A 21,477-nucleotide genomic window follows, 5' to 3' on the forward strand; every position below is an offset into this window, starting at 1 on the left:
CTGTCTGTGTGTCCCCTGGTCTGTATGTCCACTGGTCTGTCTGTGTGTCCCCTGGTCTGTCTGTGTGTCCCCTGGTCTGTCTGTGTGTCCACTCGTCTGTCTGTGTGTCCCCTGGTCTGTCTGTGTGTCCACTCGTCTGTCTGTGTGTCCCCTGGTCTGTCTGTGTGTCCACTGGTCTGTCTGTGTGTCCACTCGTCTGTCTGTGTGTCCCCTGGTCTGTCTGTGTGTCCACTGGTCTGTATGTCCACTGGTCTGTCTGTGTCCACTCGTCTGTCTGTGTGTCCACTCGTCTGTCTGTGTGTCCACTGGTCTGTCTGTGTGTCCACTGGTCTGTATGTCCACTGGTCTGTCTGTGTGTCCCCTGGTCTGTCTGTGTGTCCACTGGTCTGTCTGTGTGTCCCCTGGTCTGTCTGTGTGTCCACTGGTCTGTCTGTGTGTCCACTCGTCTGTCTGTGTGTCCTCTGGTCTGTCTGTGTGTCCACTCGTCTGTCTGTGTGTCCTCTGGTCTGTCTGTGTGTCCACTCGTCTGTCTGTGTGTCCTCTGGTCTGTCTGTGTGTCCACTGGTCTGTCTGTGTGTCCACTCGTCTGTCTGTGTGTCCCCTGGTCTGTCTGTGTGTCCACTCGTCTGTCTGTGTGTCCACTCGTCTGTCTGTGTGTCCTCTGGTCTGTCTGTGTGTCCACTCGTCTGTCTGTGTGTCCTCTGGTCTGTCTGTGTGTCCCCTGGTCTGTCTGTGTGTCCACTCGTCTGTCTGTGTGTCCTCTGGTCTGTCTGTGTGTCCACTCGTCTGTCTGTGTGTCCCCTGGTCTGTCTGTGTGTCCTCTGGTCTGTCTGTGTGTCCCCTGGTCTGTCTGTGTGTCCACTCGTCTGTCTGTGTGTCCACTCGTCTGTCTGTGTGTCCCCTGGTCTGTCTGTGTGTCCACTGGTCTGTGTGTCCACTCGTCTGTCTGTGTGTCCCCTGGTCTGTCTGTGTGTCCACTCGTCTGTCTGTGTGTCCTCTGGTCTGTCTGTGTGTCCTCTGGTCTGTCTGTGTGTCCACTGGTCTGTGTGTCCACTCGTCTGTCTGTGTGTCCTCTGGTCTGTCTGTGTGTCCCCTGGTCTGTCTGTGTGTCCACTCGTCTGTCTGTGTGTCCCCTGGTCTGTCTGTGTGTCCACTCGTCTGTCTGTGTGTCCCCTGCTTTGCTCCCTGACATGATAACATGTGAAAATGAACATTTTCTCCCTGCCTGCTCCTCCTCCATTTGTGCTGTCGGTATCTCGCCCGTCTCTCTCTCTGTCAGAGAAGATGAATGCTCGTCACTCCTCCCCCTCCTTCCCTCTCCCTGAGCGGCGATGTGAGTTGGATGGATGTGTGGCTGTGCCTGGTGGTGCTGCGGCACAGGAGCAGCAGGCGGACTGATTATTACAGCGCAGCACGCTGATGATGTGAGATGCGTGTGGGGTGGATATCAGGGCCAGCAGGCAGAGCATCCCCACGCTGAGTGGGATGTTTCCAAAAGGAAACCAGAGAAAACAGCCTGTTCTTCCTCATGCCAGATTATTGGTGGAGCTCGGAGTGTGATGTCAGATGGGATGTTAGTTTACATCACAGGAAGCGAAGGCCCCGCTCAAAGGAGACCAGGGAAGAGCTCTTATCTTCACATTCAGCCCAGTAGCTGCAACTTTACTCAGTTTGTTTGGAAGAAGGTACAGTCTCATCCTACAGGACAGCTACAGCCTCTTCAGATAAGAAACCCCCCTCTCTACTAGGACCTCTAAAACATGTGAGAAAGAGCCTTGTTAAGGACCTCCTTTCCACCAGGTCATCCTCACTGTGTCTCAAACATTGTCAGAGACTCCTCGGTGCTCTTGGCTTTGTCCTTTGGGTGTGCCCTCTTGGTAAGCTTCCTCTGGGGCTCTGGAACCTTCTCTATTCTCCTCTCACTCTTTTTCTTTTCCTTTGAAATCTCCCCAGCAAACCTCTCAAACGCAAGATCGTAATTTCTTTCCAGGAAATGTCACAAAGTCGTTAACGTTTGCCAGAAACATCTAAATGTTCTGATAGGTATTCAGTATTTCCAGTAACCCGGGCCTGAGGCTGCATGTTTAACAAAAGCTGGAAATGTCTGAAGGACTGCTAGAACCCTCATGAGAACACTTTCTGCTGTAGGACGTTAAGAGCGGCGGCCCAACGAGCTTTTAAACTCTCAAAGAACTTTTTACTCAAGGACTCCCCGATAACGCTGACCTCTCTCAGCTCCCAGGAAGCTCTGGAGGTGGCCATGAAATATTTTCAAGAACCTCCAAAAAACTGCTTTTTAATTCAATTCAGTTTTATTTATACAGCACCAAATGAGCCCTAATGAGCAGCACTTTGGCGACAGTGTGAAGGAAAAACTCCCTTTAACAGGAAGAAACCTGGCTCAGGGAGGGGCGGGGCCATCTGCCTCCTGTTGGGGGTGACGGAGGAAGACGGGACAAAGACACGCTGTGGAAGAGAGCCAGTCATTAATAATAGCTTTTTCTGGACGTTTGGCGTTTCCCAAAGAACCGCGTTGTCTTTCCAGTGACTCGTGGACCCGACTCGCACCTGAGCAGTCGCAGCGCCCTGGTGGTCGTTAGGGCACATGGTGACTTTCTACATATTAAACTGTGATGGCTCAGGCAGCCAATAACATGTGGTCGCACAACAGTGAATTATGTTTCGCTTCCACTCTCCCGTCTGCTTGTGTCTCATTAAATATGCAGAAACAGCCTCGTGCTGCCAGCCAATTGGAAGTCTGGTGTTATTTTTAACCGTCCCACGCACCTTTCTTTGAGAAATCCTCCACTTGCATAACAGATGGGGGTGAAGCCTGAGATGAGAGAGGGAAAAAAGTCGACTTTCAGAGTGAACCTGTGCCCAGAGACACATTTAGATGTGGGACAGGAAGTGTTTTATCTAGCTGCATGTCTATTTCCTCCATTTCTCCTGATATAAATAAATGAAAACTGGATGAAATAGCTGCGGAGCCTCACGTCACGCTGCGTGTAGACCCAAGGAGTCAGACCAGGTCCCAGATCGTTCAGCTGCGAGTGCATGTGGTTCAGTCTGCGGTTAGCTTGCTGAACCAGGGCAGCAGACTGTGTGGTTATTTCACTGTCTGTAGGAAGAACAGGACAGCTGAATGTCTGTGGTTAGCTCCACGACTGTAGAGGAGCGCTGTAGCAACAGCAGCACAGCCTGTGTGCACTGTCGTAACGATGTTGGTGGTTAGCATCCATGAACTAAGTATTTGTCATATAATAACATGAACAGTGTGAAGACTGATCGGGTCCTTACATATCCATATAAACCAGGTCAGAGGTCACAGCTAAACTGTGCACAAGCTGTCATCTACACACATAATTAACATGCACAACATCTGCTGTATGAACTGACACATGCATGCACACACTCACACAGAGCTACACACAACACGAGGCTGCAGAGAGCAGCTCTGCTCTGCTGGAGGATGACTCACTGTGTGTCACACACACACACACACACACACACACACACACATACTGGTAAAGGTGAATTGGAAGGACAATTTTTTCAAACAAGATTTTTGCAACACTAAACGGACCCCCCTTTCCGCTTGTGCTAGATAGATGAAGTGCATCTTTAAAAATCCCATTTGAGTTGTACAACACAAATCTCACTTCAAAATTGTGAAAAACACACCAGAACTCAAAATATAAGAACCTGACAACATGGTGTAATAAGAGGACAACACTAATTAGGTAACTTGGCTCCTCCCCCTGACATGAACAGTAATTGTCAGGGCTAACTTTATTAACAGGACAAAGGCCATACACATACACAAACATGTATTTTGTGTGTATTAAAAGGGCAACAGGTGAATAAAAGGAACAAATTGAGTGCATTTTACAAAAACAGGATTGTTTTGTTAACAGAAATGAAAATAACTGGCAATATAAAATTATATGTCCTCTTAGATCAGATGCACTAAAACAGTGTCAACAAAATGAATTTACCAATCTTCTAATAGTAAAATTCTAAAATAAATAAATGAGAAACCAAAACATACAAAATATCTTTTGTAACTCCTCCAAGAAGTACTTTGGAGTTATGTAGACTCCTCTACATAGGATTTTCTTTTTTCTTCAACGACACGCCCCGATTCCTCACAAAATCTCTGATGTTTTGAATAGAACGACCAGCCAGAGCAGGATCTTCTGCAGTTTTGCATTGCTGGCATTCGATAATAGTGGCCAGTTTTCCTTTTTTGATATGTTCGCCAAAATAATTCATTATCGCAGCAACCTCCGTGGGAGACCAAGGATGCTTTTTGACCCTCCTTGCATTTTCCAGAGAAGCTAGAAGCAGAAAAAAATAAATGTAAACAAACTACTTTTTAAACAATTTTTAAATTAAAGGGGACGTATTATGCTCAATTGTGTGAGTTGACATGGTTGTAGGATGCAAAAATATAATGGCGATAATCGGCTTCCTTCAAATAAGCCGAAGAATTGAGTTCTGCACGCACTAGTTTTACAGCCCTGCTAAGAACAGTTAGTGTTTAGTCTACACAGCCCAAAGACGGCCTTTGCATTGTCCACGAGGACAGGTGCTGAGGCTGTGATTATGCTGGATTGTGCAAAATACACTACCTGGGACCTAAAAGAGCTCCTTTTTTAGTTGTTGAAAACCTACACTTAAGGAGTCGGGAGGCAATTCATAACCAAATATACATACAAAAGCAACAAAAAAAAGTGGGTTTTGCATAATATGTCCCCTTTAAGGTGAATTTGTTGTAACAGTGTTTCTTTGGTATAAATCCTGTAATGCTGACTGTTTAAATACTTATTACAATGGATGAATACATTTATTTAAATGTAAAATTCTGAAAGGTAGCCCACATTAAGTCAGAATTCCAATAAATAGCTATGGCAAATCACTATGGATGGAGAGCATTTTATTCCACACACCGTTATACAACAAAAAACATGTATAGCATGATATTGTAATAATTTGAAATGTATAACATATACTCAAACATTTCATATATAACTGTCTGACTCAAATGTTTATTTAAAAACAAGGGTGGACCCTGCCTGACCATGAGGTGGGCCTTCAGGTTTTTTCAGTGAACATAATTTTCTTCAAGACGTTCAGGTTACAGCCCACAATTAGCCAAACCAGCCCAAATTTTCCAATATTATCCAGATTCTGCCTATGGGAATAAGATGATGTTCAGAGTATGGAGATAATGTAGAAGCCCAATGGTTGAGGAATCCTCAAAATTAAAAACCCAAATCATAATATGTTCTCATTGCTTTGTTTATTAATTGTTTTGGTGCATTGCTGTTTTAAAAATGATAAGTATTTAAATGTATTACAGATTAAAACAGGCATAGGGAAAGTAATTTAAACATTTATCCCATTACTTAATACAAGGTATTGTTCCACATTGAATGTGATTTATGTTTTACCTTACCAAGTAGGTTAATATAATTGTCTAACCAAGTTGTAGAATTATGGTACGGTCCCTGGCAGAAAGATGAGCATAGTCACCATACTGGCTTGGGTGGTGTGGATAACTGGGTTCAAAAATGCATGAAGTTTACATTTGTGCTTAAGTGACTTTTGTATGCATGTCACCATTTACCAGATTGTTCATTTGTTTTCTTCTTACTGCTTGGCTTCATCTCCTTGTTTAGTATTCTGTTGGGTTCAATGACCTTACCCGCTCCATTTTTACTTTGTGCTGAAAAACAAAACAAAACAGTAAGCATATATTTGTTGTATTAAATCGCTTATAATGTAATGTCAAATGCTCCTGAATGTGGTCAAGCAACTAATGGACCTTGAAATCTTGAATATGGTTTCTAAGATAAATCCAGAGTCGCAACTATGACTTTTAGTTTAAGGTGACACATGTGAATGTGGAATATGGCTAGAGCTATTACAGCTGATATTAAAAGATACAAGGCTGAATTTTTCTCCAAACAAGACTCCGGTGTAGTGATGGGATTTCCGGCTCTTTAGAGATCCGGCTCTCTCGGCTCGGCTCACTAAAAAGAGCCGGCTCTTTCGGCTCCCGAACCGGCTCTTCAGGTTATTTTGTTGCTTTCATTCATTTATTATTAACAACAATATAAAATTATGCACAAAATGAATTACTAATGTTTAAAAACGTGTTTTCTATGTATATATGTTCATTATATAAATCTGCTTTTATTTATTCACTCCACATAAAATTTAAAAAATAAATTATAAAATACAAAAACCTACCATTTACAATTTAACTTTTAAAATTTAAACTTTAAATTTAAAAATACCAAGTGCCCAGTGCTCAGCTCAGTGGGTAGACACACTGGCAGCTTCACTTATATCACACTTAATTCACTGTGTTTTATCTTCCCATCGCACTGATGAGTGGACAGTTTTCAGGTGCCCGTGCACCGGCTCTATATGATATCCTTTTCTTGCAGACTCTACACTCTGCCTATGTATTGTCAGTAAAATTTAAATGGTTCTAGATTTTGCTTCTTTTCTTGGTGTCACTCATTTTCTTTACTCCACCTTTCTAATGTGACGACATTGTCTCTTGTTGTTGCTCCCGGCTCTCTTTCTCTCTCTCTCCCTGCTGCTCTTTTCGTGTGCTACTGCTGTTGCGAGTGTAACTACCGCCCCTAGCTCCTCCCTCTGCTCAGAGGCGGGAGGGGTGCAAACGCAAGGCTCTGTTTGCGCCCCTCCCGTCTCTACTCAGCGCAAACACAAGGCTGACGTGCAGCGAAAAAAGTGAGAGAGAGGGCAAGAGAAAGTAAAAAAAAAAAATCCACGGCTCCCAATAAGGAGCCGGCTCGCATCGTTCACTTCAAAGAACCAGCTCTAAGAGCCATTTCGTTCGCGAACGACCCATCACTACTCCGGTGACTGGTCAACTTTCCACTCACCACTGATTTACTGTAGAAAGAGGATGAGAGCGTAGAGGGAATACTTCAGAAGCGCAAACCAGGTAAATAAAGAGTAGTAGATCAGCCCTCCACACACCAACTATTTTCATCTCTCTTGATTAATCTCATCTCCTTCTGTCTCCTGCAGGGCAGCTTCCTTTCTAACATCCTTCAACAAACCTTCCTCACTGTCCCTTGTTTGCACATGCCCAACACAACCTCAACCTGGCCAATGTAGAACAATGTAGACATTTTTTCCAACATGTGCAGTCCCAATGATATTGTTCTTCCTAATCCTATCCATTCTCTCCACCCTCAAAAAGAATCCCAGCATCTTTGCTTTCCCCAAACTCACCTCCAAGAACTGCAATCTATTAAGAACTCTGCTGCCCCCTTACTCTACTGCACTCACTCTAGAGACTATATCACCACATCCTAAAAAGAACATTACTGGCTGCACACTGACTATAGTATTGAGTGCAAACTCCTAATCAACTTTTAAGCCTTCAACAACCTCGCCCCCGCCACCCTGAGGGATTGTCTTTACTGTCACTCTCCCACAACACTGCTAACACTAACCTCCTTACCCCCATCATCAAAATCATAAATCTGAGGGTACAATCCTTTGCCACTGCTAATTGCACCCTCTGGAACTTCCTCTGCTCATTAGATTCTCTCTAGAACTTTAAATCACAGCTCAAAATCACCTGTTCAAACTAGCATTTCCTACCTGACCATCCTCCAAAACTGACCTTTCTATTCTGTTGAGCTGGTCTTTAGAAAGATCCTTGACTTTCTTTAAATTACCATTTGGACAAAGGTAAAAATCACTGGAAAAATGATAGTAATGAATTATCTTTCTTTTTTTTTTTACATAAAGATAGCAAAGATAGCAAAAGTGTCTAGGAAGTAGTTACAAAGGTAAAAGCTTCAATAAATGATGACAAACACATACCTGGAGGTTCCTTGACAACTTTCTTCATCATTCTAGTATCTATAGAATCTGTAATAAAGTCTATTAGTCATGTGATTTCATAAATTGAACAAAGTTGAGACTAATCACATTGTACTTACCAATCTGTGGATATACAAGATTTCCTTCATTGACCTCACGCTCCGCTCCGACCTCCTCACGCTCCGCTCCGACCTCCTCACGCTCCGCTCCGACCTCCTCACGCTCCGCTCCGACCTCCTCACGCTCCGCTCCGACCTCCTCACGCTCCGCTCCGACCTCCTCACGCTCCGCTCCGACCTCCTCACGCTCCGCTCCGACCTCCTCACGCTCCGCTCCGACCTCACTTTCTTCACTTGAATCTGTCAACTGTAGGTTATCTAACAAAATAAAAGATTGTCTTAATGAATTATAAGGTTATAGTGCAGGAAACGTGTATAATTCTTAACCTTAACACCACTTTACCTTCGATTTCAATCTCTTCAAGTGTTTTGCCTTGAAGGCTTTTGAGAGACCCTTTCTCCATGGCAATCAGTAGTTTGGATATTTTGGCAAGCTGGGTAGTAGCCTCTGGAAGTCTATAATATTCGCGATGAACACGAATATCATGACCTAGGAAGTTGGCAACTTGGTCTAACTCGTGATTCTTGAGGTTTAAGATCTGAGACAAAGTTGCGACATGTTTGCGCAACTGCGTTGAACGTAGGTGTTCAGGGTTTTCAGCCCCACATTCAGTCGCATAAATCCTCAAACAGTCCTGTCCTCTGTAGGGAGTCAGACAATGAGGTCTGGCAAACAGGAATATGTTTTCTGCCAGAACACCACAGTCTTGTCTTTTCTCTGTCAGCCGTGTTATGGCATTCACCATGTCTGGTGAAAGTAGCACTGCAACCTTGCGTCCTCGTTTACCCCTCAATTCTACACGACTGAAGTGTTGACAAAGGTAAAGTTCAAATTTTGTCAGTCCAATTGCAACATCCTTGTGCAGGGTACTAGTGTCTCTCTCCTGGAAGCCATTCAGTGTCATCTTTGAAATTTCTCCCCCTCTTCTCCTGTTAAATAGTATTACATTTGCCATGGTAGCTTTACAAAGTTCACTGTATGATTTTGGTGAACTATGCTCTTCCAAGTCCTTCAGTGCTTGTTCTGTAGTCTTCTCCAGATGTCTATGAAGACGCTGAACATCTTCTGTGAAAGGAAGTGTGGAAGGCTTGTTGAAGTGCCGCTCGTTTAGTGTGGTTAATGCAGTATGGGAGATGAGTTCTGACCACTTTGTAGCATAAAGGGTTTTGAAACTCTGGGTTGACTTTATCAGTGCACTGTCTTCTGCCATCAGTGCTCTGCAATGTATAATATCACAGACTTTCTGCAGTGAGTGTCCCAACTTTAAAGCAAGGCTTGGAGTCGAGTAGCAGTTCTTTTCTTCATCATACCCACACACCTTCTTAACAGCTTTGATAACCACATTGAAATTTGCAGGTCTTACAGCATCCTCAAAAGTGTGTATTGAGCATTCTTTCCGAAGTGTGAGCAGAAGTCTTCCACATTCTCGGAGTGTCTGGCGAATGTAGTCAAATTTGGTGGGATCTTTCCCATGTTTGTTAAAGAATGATTGAGCAAGCTGAAGAATAGAGAAGTCACTTCGCACAGTAGAAGTTATTTCATCATCTTTCATGACAGCTAATATCTTCCAAACACCGGGGGAAACTTGCTGACACAGAGCTGACTCACTCATACAGGCCAGGGACAAGACCTTTTTTCGTCCCCCCTCTGAATTGGCCTCCACTGGTTTTGAAGAACATTTACGAACATGTCTCCAAAGATCTCTTTTAAGATATAATGCCTCGCAATAAATGCAGTGAATATAGTCTTTTCCTTTGTAGGGTTTTTTTGATGTGCGTCTGGTTTTTAATGATCCAATCCCACTTGCGATGACCTCCGAGTTATGTCTGTGGTTTCCTTTGTTTCGCAGCTTAGAAAGCATTTTCAAACGGTCTTTGGACTTCTTGGGAAGACTTAAAACTCGAGCAACATCTGCATGTGATTTCTCATGAGTTTTTAAATGACGTGTAAACTTTGTCTGTAGTTTTCCACAAATGTAGCAGTATGTTTTGTTTCTTAGTGAGGAGGATGTTTTTAAGGAATCTTCAGCCGTAGTATTAGAGTCATCAACAATGCCTTCAGCATCAGACTTTTCTGCTGTGGCAATAACCCCTGATACGTCGAGCTGTCTTGTGCCAATTCCATCTTCAGATATTGATTCGGCATCTTCTGAAATTCTTTGTCCTACTCTCTCTAAAAAACTTTCTAGGCGAGGTCTTTTCGTTTTGCAAGCAGATTGACTGCTGGAGATCTCAGAGTTCTGTACTTGTTTGCAACTTATATTTAAAGGCTCTGATTTGTTGTCCCATGAGCTGTCTGAGTCAGCTATAGAATCTGGCACATATTCCTCTTCTGATGAAGCCCCCTCACTTGAACTATCTTCACTAAAGACCTAATAACAATCAAAAACACAAAGTAAGACTTTGTTTACCTTACATATTTTACTGAGAAGAATTCTGCAAAAACACTTACCTCTGGAAGAGGTTCAGTGAGGTTCACCTTGTGGCTAACATAACATCTTTTGTGCCAGGACTGGTAGCAAACTAGACAGAGAAAAATTAAGTTAATAAAAGAAAGGTAGTTAAAGCCGCTTTCCCCAATTTAAAAAAACAGGCTAGATGGAAGCATAAACACAGTCAAGAAGGCTCCCCCCTCCCATTGGATATTATCCATAGGCCACACCCCCTGGTGTGCTTTGCTGCTAAACAGGCCAGTGCATAGTGTGGTGGAGCCATGTTAATGTAGAATTTAAGGAGTCAGGAAAGACTGTTCTATCGTTTTTCTGGACTGAGCCATGTTATTGGCTGATGGTTTTAGACAAATGCAACAGAACCACTTCATTTTTTTTTCTTTAATCTCCAAACAACATTTATAGCTATGCTTTGTTAAAATGTTGTTATGAACATGAAAAAAAAATATGTTAAGCTAACTTGTTTTTGCAAATTGGGTATAGCAGCTTTAATAATGACATGGTAAGTAAATATGTAAAAAGTGCAGATGTAAAAGGTTCATTATGAGCATATATCATATTTACTTATGGATTAGTTTTTATAGTGTTCCTTATGGATCATATTTAAGATATTCTAATGTACCCAACCTTCCATAATTAAATAATTACCTTCACATCTCACACCACTCCATTTCAAAGGCGAAAAAGGTCCTCCACATGCAAAACATTTTTCTAAACTTGACATTTCGTCAGGGACTAGATCATGATCGCAGTCCTGTTTGGTAAAAAAAAACAAAAAAAAAAAAACAGTGTAATCAAAAACAAAATTCATACTTTTGTGATGTAAAATATCACAACCAAATAGTTGTTTTGGTTCCTCTTTAAAAAGGAGTTAAGGACGGAAGAAAAAAAAAAAAAAAAAAAAAAAAAAAAAAAAAAAAAACAGGTTCAAGTGTTACTAAAACTATTAAATCAATTTTTGTAACTTTTGCAATGCAAAATTTAAAGGGAAAAATACCTGCTGTATATAGATCAATTTTCAAAACAATTTGTTCTTCTAGGTTTTATATTATGGTATATATTACAAAACCACAATGAAAAGAAAATTCATTGTGGACCCACAACACCCAAAAAAGATTAGACTTACAATTTGTTCTTTCTGAAATGAGAAGATGTGTCCAAAGTTTTGACTGGGAGTGTAAAAAAGTATAATTAAATCATGAAGTCATGAATCCATCAAGACATAACGGATGGCCTTTACACAACAATGTTACATAAATGTGCTTAGCATTAACAGGAAAGAGTTTAGCGATTGTTTCGGTTGTATTTACATGCTCCTTCCTATAGTAAGCTTCATTCTTGCTCCTTGATCAGCTGAAATTCAAATATGCGATCTAACTACATCAGAGTTCATTTCAACCAAGCCGAGAACTACGTCTTTATGCAAACCAGATTTAGGGTTGGGGTTTCATACTTCCTGTTTCAAATCTCAGTCCTCCTAATGCGTGCATCTTACTTGGTCAAGATAACCAAGGACCCACATACCTCAATACTGCCTAATAACTAGCACCTCAGTCTACAACTAAAACAATCTGACACTGAAACTCCAATTTACCTTTGTTGCGTCGTTAGGAGAGGAACTGGCTGCATTCTCATCCACAGCCTGAGATGGCACCATGTTGGATTTCTAAGGAAGAAGCGTGAATAATGAATGGCAGTCTTTGGGTCTAGCCAAGATGAATACAGTCCTCCTAATGTCTGGACCTGTCCAGTTGAGTAATACACAGGACCCGTGTGTGTATGCACAATTGCCAGAGTAACTCTCATTGATCTGAATTCATTTCTAAACTCAGTCCTCCTAATGTCTGGACCTGTCCAGTTGAGTAATACACAGGACCCGTGTGTGTGGGCGCACTTGTAGGTAGAACTCAGTTGTTTATACTTCCTGTTTCAAATCTCAGTCCTCCTAATGCGTGCATCTTACTTGGTCAAGATAACCAAGGACCCACATACCTCAATACTGCCTAATAACTAGCACCTCAGTCTACAACTAAAACAATCTGACACTGAAACTCCAATTTACCTTTGTTGCGTCGTTAGGAGAGGAACTGGCTGCATTCTCATCCACAGCCTGAGATGGCACCATGTTGGATTTCTAAGGAAGAAGCGTGAATAATGAATGGCAGTCTTTGGGTCTAGCCAAGATGAATACAGTCCTCCTAATGTCTGGACCTGTCCAGTTGAGTAATACACAGGACCCGTGTGTGTATGCACAATTGCCAGAGTAACTCTCATTGATCTGAATTCATTTCTAAACTCGGTCCTCCTAATGTCTGGACCTGTCCAGTTGAGTAATACACAGGACCCGTGTGTGTGGGCGCACTTGTAGGTAGAACTCAGTTGTTTATACTTCCTGTTTCAAATCTCAGTCCTCCTAATGCGTGCATCTTACTTGGTCAAGATAACCAAGGACCCACATACCTCAATACTGCCTAATAACTAGCACCTCAGTCTACAACTAAAACAATCTGACACTGAAACTCCAATTTACCTTTGTTGCGTCGTTAGGAGAGGAACTGGCTGCATTCTCATCCACAGCCTGAGATGGCACCATGTTGGATTTCTAAGGAAGAAGCGTGAATAATGAATGGCAGTCTTTGGGTCTAGCCAAGATGAATACAGTCCTCCTAATGTCTGGACCTGTCCAGTTGAGTAATACACAGGACCCGTGTGTGTATGCACAATTGCCAGAGTAACTCTCATTGATCTGAATTCATTTCTAAACTCAGTCCTCCTAATGTCTGGACCTGTCCAGTTGAGTAATACACAGGACCCGTGTGTGTGGGCGCACTTGTAGGTAGAACTCAGTTGTTTATACTTCCTGTTTCAAATCTCAGTCCTCCTAATGCGTGCATCTTACTTGGTCAAGATAACCAAGGACCCACATACCTCAATACTGCCTAATAACTAGCACCTCAGTCTACAACTAAAACAATCTGACACTGAAACTCCAATTTACCTTTGTTGCGTCGTTAGGAGAGGAACTGGCTGCATTCTCATCCACAGCCTGAGATGGCACCATGTTGGATTTCTAAGGAAGAAGCGTGAATAATGAATGGCAGTCTTTGGGTCTAGCCAAGATGAATACAGTCCTCCTAATGTCTGGACCTGTCCAGTTGAGTAATACACAGGACCCGTGTGTGTATGCACAATTGCCAGAGTAACTCTCATTGATCTGAATTCATTTCTAAACTCGGTCCTCCTAATGTCTGGACCTGTCCAGTTGAGTAATACACAGGACCCGTGTGTGTGGGCGCACTTGTAGGTAGAACTCAGTTGTTTATACTTCCTGTTTCAAATCTCAGTCCTCCTAATGCGTGCATCTTACTTGGTCAAGATAACCAAGGACCCACATACCTCAATACTGCCTAATAACTAGCACCTCAGTCTACAACTAAAACAATCTGACACTGAAACTCCAATTTACCTTTGTTGTGTCGTTAGGAGAGGAACTGGCTGCATTCTCATCCACAGCCTGAGATGGCACCATGTTGGATTTCTAAGGAAGAAGCATGAATAATGAATGGCAGTCTTTGGGTCTAGCCAAGATGAATACAATCCTCCTAATGTCTGGACCTGTCCAGTTGAGTAATACACAGGACCCGTGTGTGTGGGCGCACTTGTAGGTAGAACTCAGTTGTTTATACTTCCTGTTTCAAATCTCAGTCCTCCTAATGCGTGCATCTTACTTGGTCAAGATAACCAAGGACCCACATACCTCAATACTGCCTAATAACTAGCACCTCAGTCTACAACTAAAACAATCTGACACTGAAACTCCAATTTACCTTTGTTGCGTCGTTAGGAGAGGAACTGGCTGCATTCTCATCCACAGCCTGAGATGGCACCATGTTGGATTTCTAAGGAAGAAGCGTGAATAATGAATGGCAGTCTTTGGGTCTAGCCAAGATGAATACAGTCCTCCTAATGTCTGGACCTGTCCAGTTGAGTAATACACAGGACCCGTGTGTGTATGCACAATTGCCAGAGTAACTCTCATTGATCTGAATTCATTTCTAAACTCGGTCCTCCTAATGTCTGGACCTGTCCAGTTGAGTAATACACAGGACCCGTGTGTGTGGGCGCACTTGTAGGTAGAACTCAGTTGTTTATACTTCCTGTTTCAAATCTCAGTCCTCCTAATGCGTGCATCTTACTTGGTCAAGATAACCAAGGACCCACATACCTCAATACTGCCTAATAACTAGCACCTCAGTCTACAACTAAAACAATCTGACACTGAAACTCCAATTTACCTTTGTTGTGTCGTTAGGAGAGGAACTGGCTGCATTCTCATCCACAGCCTGAGATGGCACCATGTTGGATTTCTAAGGAAGAAGCATGAATAATGAATGGCAGTCTTTGGGTCTAGCCAAGATGAATACAATCCTCCTAATGTCTGGACCTGTCCAGTTGAGTAATACACAGGACCCGTGTGTGTGGGCGCACTTGTAGGTAGAACTCAGTTGTTTATACTTCCTGTTTCAAATCTCAGTCCTCCTAATGCGTGCATCTTACTTGGTCAAGATAACCAAGGACCCACATACCTCAATACTGCCTAATAACTAGCACCTCAGTCTACAACTAAAACAATCTGACACTGAAACTCCAATTTACCTTTGTTGCGTCGTTAGGAGAGGAACTGGCTGCATTCTCATCCACAGCCTGAGATGGCACCATGTTGGATTTCTAAGGAAGAAGCGTGAATAATGAATGGCAGTCTTTGGGTCTAGCCAAGATGAATACAGTCCTCCTAATGTCTGGACCTGTCCAGTTGAGTAATACACAGGACCCGTGTGTGTATGCACAATTGCCAGAGTAACTCTCATTGATCTGAATTCATTTCTAAACTCGGTCCTCCTAATGTCTGGACCTGTCCAGTTGAGTAATACACAGGACCCGTGTGTGTGGGCGCACTTGTAGGTAGAACTCAGTTGTTTATACTTCCTGTTTCAAATCTCAGTCCTCCTAATGCGTGCATCTTACTTGGTCAAGATAACCAAGGACCCACATACCTCAATACTGCCTAATAACTAGCACCTCAGTCTACAACTAAAACAATCTGACACTGAAACTCCAATTTACCTTTGTTGTGTCGTTAGGAGAGGAACTGGCTGCATTCTCATCCACAGCCTGAGATGGCACCATGTTGGATTTCTAAGGAAGAAGCATGAATAATGAATGGCAGTCTTTGGGTCTAGCCAAGATGAATACAATCCTCCTAATGTCTGGACCTGTCCAGTTGAGTAATACACAGGACCCGTGTGTGTGGGCGCACTTGTAGGTAGAACTCAGTTGTTTATACTTCCTGTTTCAAATCTCAGTCCTCCTAATGCGTGCATCTTACTTGGTCAAGATAACCAAGGACCCACATACCTCAATACTGCCTAATAACTAGCACCTCAGTCTACAACTAAAACAATCTGACACTGAAACTCCAATTTACCTTTGTTGCGTCGTTAGGAGAGGAACTGGCTGCAATCTCATCCACAGCCTGAGATGCCACCATGTTGGATTTCTAAGGAAGAAGCATGAATAATGAATGGCAGTCTTTGGGTCTAGCCAAGATGAATACAGTCCTCCTAATGTCTGGACCTGTCCAGTTGAGTATTACACAGGACCTGTGTGTGTATGCATACTTTTCAGTATAGCCTTTATTCATTTAATACTATTTATACTTATACTGTACTATTTACATTATACCTTGCTTCTCCATGGCCAGTTGGAATCACCATAGTTATAGGTGATTTCTTCTCCTGGACCAATATCTTTGATTGCAAACAAACAGAGATGGGGCCTTCCATCCACTCTGGTAACTGTCATTTTACTGTTTGGATTCACATTATCGTCATTTACAAGTCTGCCAAGTGAGCCGTCCTCTCTGGTAGCATCAACACTAAAACAAAAAGTATACAATAACAATTACACTCTGTAAAGAAAGTCATTAAGTATATTAGGTTGTAGAACGTCTGAATAACATTTTAATATTCAATTCAAAATATTATTTGAATATTATAATTTGTAAACCTCATGTATTTTATCCTTTATCAAAGTAGTTACATACCATAACTGTTTTCCATTGAACTTGAAATCAAATATGAAAACCTTGAGTGCATCATGGTAAAGTTTCATTCGGTTTTCTTGTTCCTCTTTAGTTATGATTTGTCCTCTGTACTCAAAAAGAAAATCTCCCTTTTGAAATGACCGACAGCTGAACACACCGCGACCTAAAGACACACATCAAAAACAAATTGGGCAATAAACTATAAACCATTTAATTAAAATCCTTCTTGTTTTTAAATATGTTTTTTATTTGATTATATTGTATTATTTATTTTGGAACATGTAACATGTTCATAATTCCTTGGGGAAAGACAAGGAAAAAATAGAAATATAATAATAATAATAATAATAAAACAAGTATAATTATATTCGTGATTATTAATTTTCTCATGCATGGTATGCTACAAAAAAACTACAAAAAACATAAAAATTTCTATTTTGAGAAGCTGACTGCATTCTTTGGAATCAACTCACCTTTAAATGAATCAATATACCTCACATCAAATCCTGCCTTGTCTTCACCTAAGGAGCAGTAATACCTAGCATCTTGTATGGGATTTATTTTAGCTCTCCGTGGCCTTGTTGCCGCCATCCCCTGCAAAGATCAGGTATTAATGACTTTAGAAATAACACATTATACTACAAAATGTATGTAGACATAGAAATAAACAGATCGAAAAATCTATTTATGTTGGGGAGAGCTCCCCTAAAGGTTCCAAATATCTGTGTTCCTCCTATCTTGTATCACTGTGTGTCAGAGGCTGCATGCCCTACCTGTGGAAGTTCTGTTTCGTATATTTTATTTGGTCTAAGGTTACTGCAAATCTTAATGAGTTAATTTTCATATCCACATTTCCTTAACCTTTTATATTTCTTAAAGTTATAAATTAAAATAATGATTTAGTATGGTTGAACAATAAGCATATTTGTCCTACAGTTTTTGTTTCATTTGTAAAATATTTTCTGAAAACAGATCTCACTAGTTTTAAAACCACAAGTTTTGTGATGCTAAAACCAAAATTAATCAAACCAACAGCAACAGAATGTCAAACTTTTGCTACTAGCATGCTGGCTAGCTAAACTGTCAAAAATTAGATGCTTTGGTGTATCCGAACGTAATATAATAACCTATATTACTTTGCTTTATTGGATGAATATATTTATATAAACATCATGTGTAAGGGAATTTGTATGGTTCTCACCTGATCTTCCACGAAAGCAGTAAGATAAAAGCTGTCTCATTAAATCCTCATGTCGTGCACCTGAACTCTTTAGTGTCCTCTTCTTCTTCTTCTGCTCTTTAAATGTTCATGGTGGTTGGCAACCAGCGTAGATGTACATTAGCGCCCCCATAGTGCTGAGGAGTGGATATCATTGGCCAAGAACAGTGGATTAACACTGGGATTCTTGCAAATAGAATGCTATGATGTAATAGAGTTAAATTGCTCTAGTGGATTCTGACATAACTCACTTGGAATATGTAGACTTAATAATACTGTATAAAATGTAATTTTTCCAAAAGACTGATATTTATGCTTCTAAATTTTTAAAGAATGAAACAAAAGTAGTAAATGGGGATGATGAGTTTTAGTAACAACTTCAAAGTTATTTGGCTAAAAGAGTTTTAAAATTCAAATAATTAACTTGGACCAAAAAGGCATATTATTGCTACAATGAGATTGGTGAATAAAAATAGATTAGACCACAGATATTTAAGTATTGCAGCAATACAATTAATTTTCATGACCTTAAGTGTTTTTGTGATGCTTTCTTTTTCTTTTTAAATAGTAAAAACTCATGACATAATTAGGACAAAGTTTATAATGAAATAGAAAAATCTTTATTATTGTGGCTGGTCTGGGATGCTGCTGCAGGTGAGATGGACTCACCTGCATTGTATCTACAATCTGTTACAGCAACCGTATAATTATTGTAATTGTTGGACAGCGCGAGGGAACGACCGGCTCAGGTGAGCCACAGGCTGGTGCGCTAGCGGGATGGGGGTGCCGCTGGAAGCGTGGGCGGTCCCTGGAACCACCTCGTCACCAGCGCCGCTAGATCTACAGGCGAACGCCCAGGTAGTCACTTCCCCGTGGCTGGGCTGGGGCGCTGATGCTCCAGGCCTATTCCCTCGCTTGCTCATGGAGGGGGGGGGGGGGGGAGGTGGCTCCTCGGTCTTAGTCGGGGGAAGAGGGTATGTGGCGGGGCGTGTTCTGCGATGCCGCTGCATGTGAGATGGACCCACCTGCACGGCATCTATAATCACACCACGCTGGCTTAAAACTTGTGCTCTGCTTGTGGTGTTGTTTGTGGTGATGTGTACGGCAGACACAAACATACCTTCCCACCCTCATACACACAACCACAAACACTCGGCCCTCACCCAACGTGGACACAGACATAAATGGACACTGTACACACAATCACACTCCCCAAACATTCTCTACATCCCAGGTCCAGGTATTCTTGCCCCGGAGGGGGAACTCATACCCAGACCCAGATGTTGCCCTCCTCCCTGAGGTGGAAATCAAGCAGACCGTCCCCGGCTCCGCAGTGGCAGGGGGCCGCTGCAACCCAGGCCTCGATCAGATGGCCAATTCCACCTTCAGGCCCCCCCGCCCTGACGGCTGGCAGAGAGTGGGGCTCTGTGAAGACCCCATGCCTCCCTCCGCTCGCTCATATGTAGTGTTGCTGCGTGCTGTTCTAAAGTGCATTTAAAACACGGGAGGAGATGTCATCTGTTCTTTTGATATTCATCAGAACCCTGGCTGCAGCATTTTGGATCAGCTGAAGACTTTTAGTTGCATTATGTGGACTTCCTGATAGTTAAGAGTTATAGTAATGCAGCCTTGAAGTAACAAAGGCATCAACTAGTTTTTCAGCATCACTCCTGGATGGGATGTTTCTAATTTTAGCAATATTACGGAGGTGGAAGGAGGAGACCCTAGAAACCTCTTTCATGTCAGATCTAAATGACATGTCTTTGTCAAAAAATAACACAGAGGTTCTTTGCTTTATTACTGGAGGCTAATTTAATGCCATCCAGATGAAGGGACTGACCAAGTAATTTGTTTTTCTGAGCTTCTGGTCCAAAGACAACTTCTGTCTTGTCGGAATTCAAAAGGAGGAAGTTTGAAGACATCCAGGTTTTTATGTCTTCCAAGCATGCCCGTAATCTTTATAACTGATTAGGTTCATCAGGATTTAGGTGTGCATAGCTATGGAAATTTATCCCATGCTGTCTAATGATTTTACCAATAGGGAACATATATATAGTAAAAAGGATCAGTCCAAGTACAGAACCCTGTGGTGTACGCCACAAGTAACCATAGAGGTTGAAGAGGATTTATCATTTACGTAAACAAACCTTGAGTCTGTTGGACAAGTAAGATTTAAACCAGCCTAGTGCTGTTCCTTTGATCCCTGCAACATTTTCAAACCTTTCTATGAGAATATTGTGATTGAATGTGTCAAAAACAGCACTGAGGTCCAGTAGAACCAGAATGGTCACCAGTCCATTATCTGAGGCCATGAGAATATCATTAGTAACTTTCACCAGAGCTGTTTCAGTGCTATGATGAGCTCTAAAGCCAGATTGAAACTCTTCAAACAGGTCGTTATTGTTTAAGTGCTAACACACCTGATTGGCAACTATTACCTCAAGAATTTTAGATATGAAGGGAAGATTAGATATAGGTCTATAGTTCATTAAGTTGTCTTGATTAAAAGAGGGTTTCTTAAATAGAGGTTTAATTACAGCAACCTTAAAATCCTATGGTACGTATCCATTTTCTAAAAATAAATTCACTATATCCAAAACTGGAGCAACAATTAAAGGAAATACCGCTTTAAATAGTTTGGTTCGGGATTAGGTCTAACATGCAGGTATGTATGTAGACCATGTCTACATACCTAAATGTCATAGTTCAGCTGTGTGCAGGCAGGAACGAGGAAAAGGACCCAAAATGCAGACTCTCGGAAGACTGGAGTGAAACTCAAAAACGGCAGCTTTATTGCTGGTTGGAAAATAAGAGACAATACAAAACTAATCCACGGGGAGACACACAGCACAGGATTAGTGCCGTTTACGACGCGACAGGGAGCACAGAAAATACAGGGCTAAAATACACAGGGCATAACGAGGGGAATGAGAGGCAGGAGGTGAACACTGGTGGGAGACATCAGGGCTAACGAGACCAAGGAAGCAAAACTGAAAACACTAACATGAGACAAAGGCTGTATCCCAATTCAGGGTCTGCAGCCTTAAAGTACGCAGCCTCAACGATCCTCAAAGGCTGCGTACTCAAAGACCGCTAAGGCCGGAAGTAAGAGGCTTGTGAAATGGGACGGTCTAGCCTCCATCGCGCTGCCCAGGTTGCCTAGCAACCATAACACCAATCGCTGGAAACGTTTCATACAGTTTTGTTTGACAGAAATGAAAGAGAACATATTTTGTTTGTGTGTTTGTTTCTACACGAGCTTTGTGTGATTTAATAAGTATCTGAGGCTGAGACCACAGGACTGTAAAACATGATTGTTGGCCTTCATATTTGTACTGCAGTCATTTAAGATTAGCTAGTAAATAACAATTAGCTAATGTTGTTCATGAGACTAAAGTCAGTGTAAATATGATATGGCCAATATTATAGTTATTATATTAATCATCATAAGCCATTACAGCAGTGAGTTTGAACTCTCAAATCAAATCACTTCTACAGCACATGTGAGTGAAATTCATGTGAGTGAACTCTGTGTCAAATATAGTCATGTAAGGTTTGGTTCCAGTTACGACCCGATTGCTTCAGCCCATAAAGTGATTTCTTTAGTCTATACACCAGTTTATTAGTCTCACTTGATTCTGTCTCAAAACCTTCTGGTTGTTGTATATATATTTCTTCATTTATTGGTGCGTGTAGATAGGCGGTTTT

At 41.9% G+C, this 21,477-nt stretch overlaps 3 protein-coding genes and 1 long non-coding RNA gene across 4 annotated transcripts in view; 1 reads left to right on the forward strand and 3 right to left on the reverse strand.

Annotated features, from left to right (window-relative positions):
• The window catches only part of LOC143415830 (uncharacterized), a 235,675-nt gene that overhangs the window by 26,083 nt on the left and 188,115 nt on the right, over positions 1–21,477 (reverse strand). The window lies entirely within an intron of this gene.
• LOC101484771 (MAM domain-containing glycosylphosphatidylinositol anchor protein 2) overlaps positions 1–21,477 on the forward strand; it is a 172,814-nt gene that overhangs the window by 22,828 nt on the left and 128,509 nt on the right. The window lies entirely within an intron of this gene.
• LOC143415831 (uncharacterized) lies at positions 3,745–12,193 on the reverse strand. The gene is made up of 8 exons (XM_076881266.1): positions 12,042–12,193; positions 11,096–11,201; positions 10,450–10,520; positions 8,341–10,369; positions 7,998–8,255; positions 7,879–7,926; positions 5,633–5,731; positions 3,745–4,340 (listed from the first exon to the last, which is right to left on the reverse strand). Exons 1-8 carry the CDS (start codon positions 12,102–12,104, stop codon positions 4,105–4,107), a joined length of 2,910 nt encoding a protein of 969 aa, XP_076737381.1. The 5' UTR covers positions 12,105–12,193; the 3' UTR covers positions 3,745–4,104.
• On the reverse strand, positions 12,384–20,723 carry LOC143415832 (uncharacterized). Its single transcript, XM_076881267.1, has 14 exons — positions 20,462–20,723; positions 17,024–17,144; positions 16,551–16,713; positions 16,190–16,382; positions 15,933–16,004; positions 15,554–15,643; positions 15,104–15,175; positions 14,743–14,814; positions 14,275–14,346; positions 13,914–13,985; positions 13,446–13,517; positions 12,978–13,049; positions 12,510–12,581; positions 12,384–12,392 (listed from the first exon to the last, which is right to left on the reverse strand). The coding sequence occupies exons 2-14, from the start codon at positions 17,139–17,141 to the stop codon at positions 12,384–12,386; spliced, it is 1,149 nt and encodes a 382-aa protein (XP_076737382.1). The 5' UTR covers positions 17,142–17,144; positions 20,462–20,723.

This window comes from Maylandia zebra, unplaced genomic scaffold (assembly GCF_041146795.1).
Source record: "Maylandia zebra isolate NMK-2024a unplaced genomic scaffold, Mzebra_GT3a scaffold09, whole genome shotgun sequence".
NCBI lineage: Eukaryota > Metazoa > Chordata > Actinopteri > Cichliformes > Cichlidae > Maylandia > Maylandia zebra.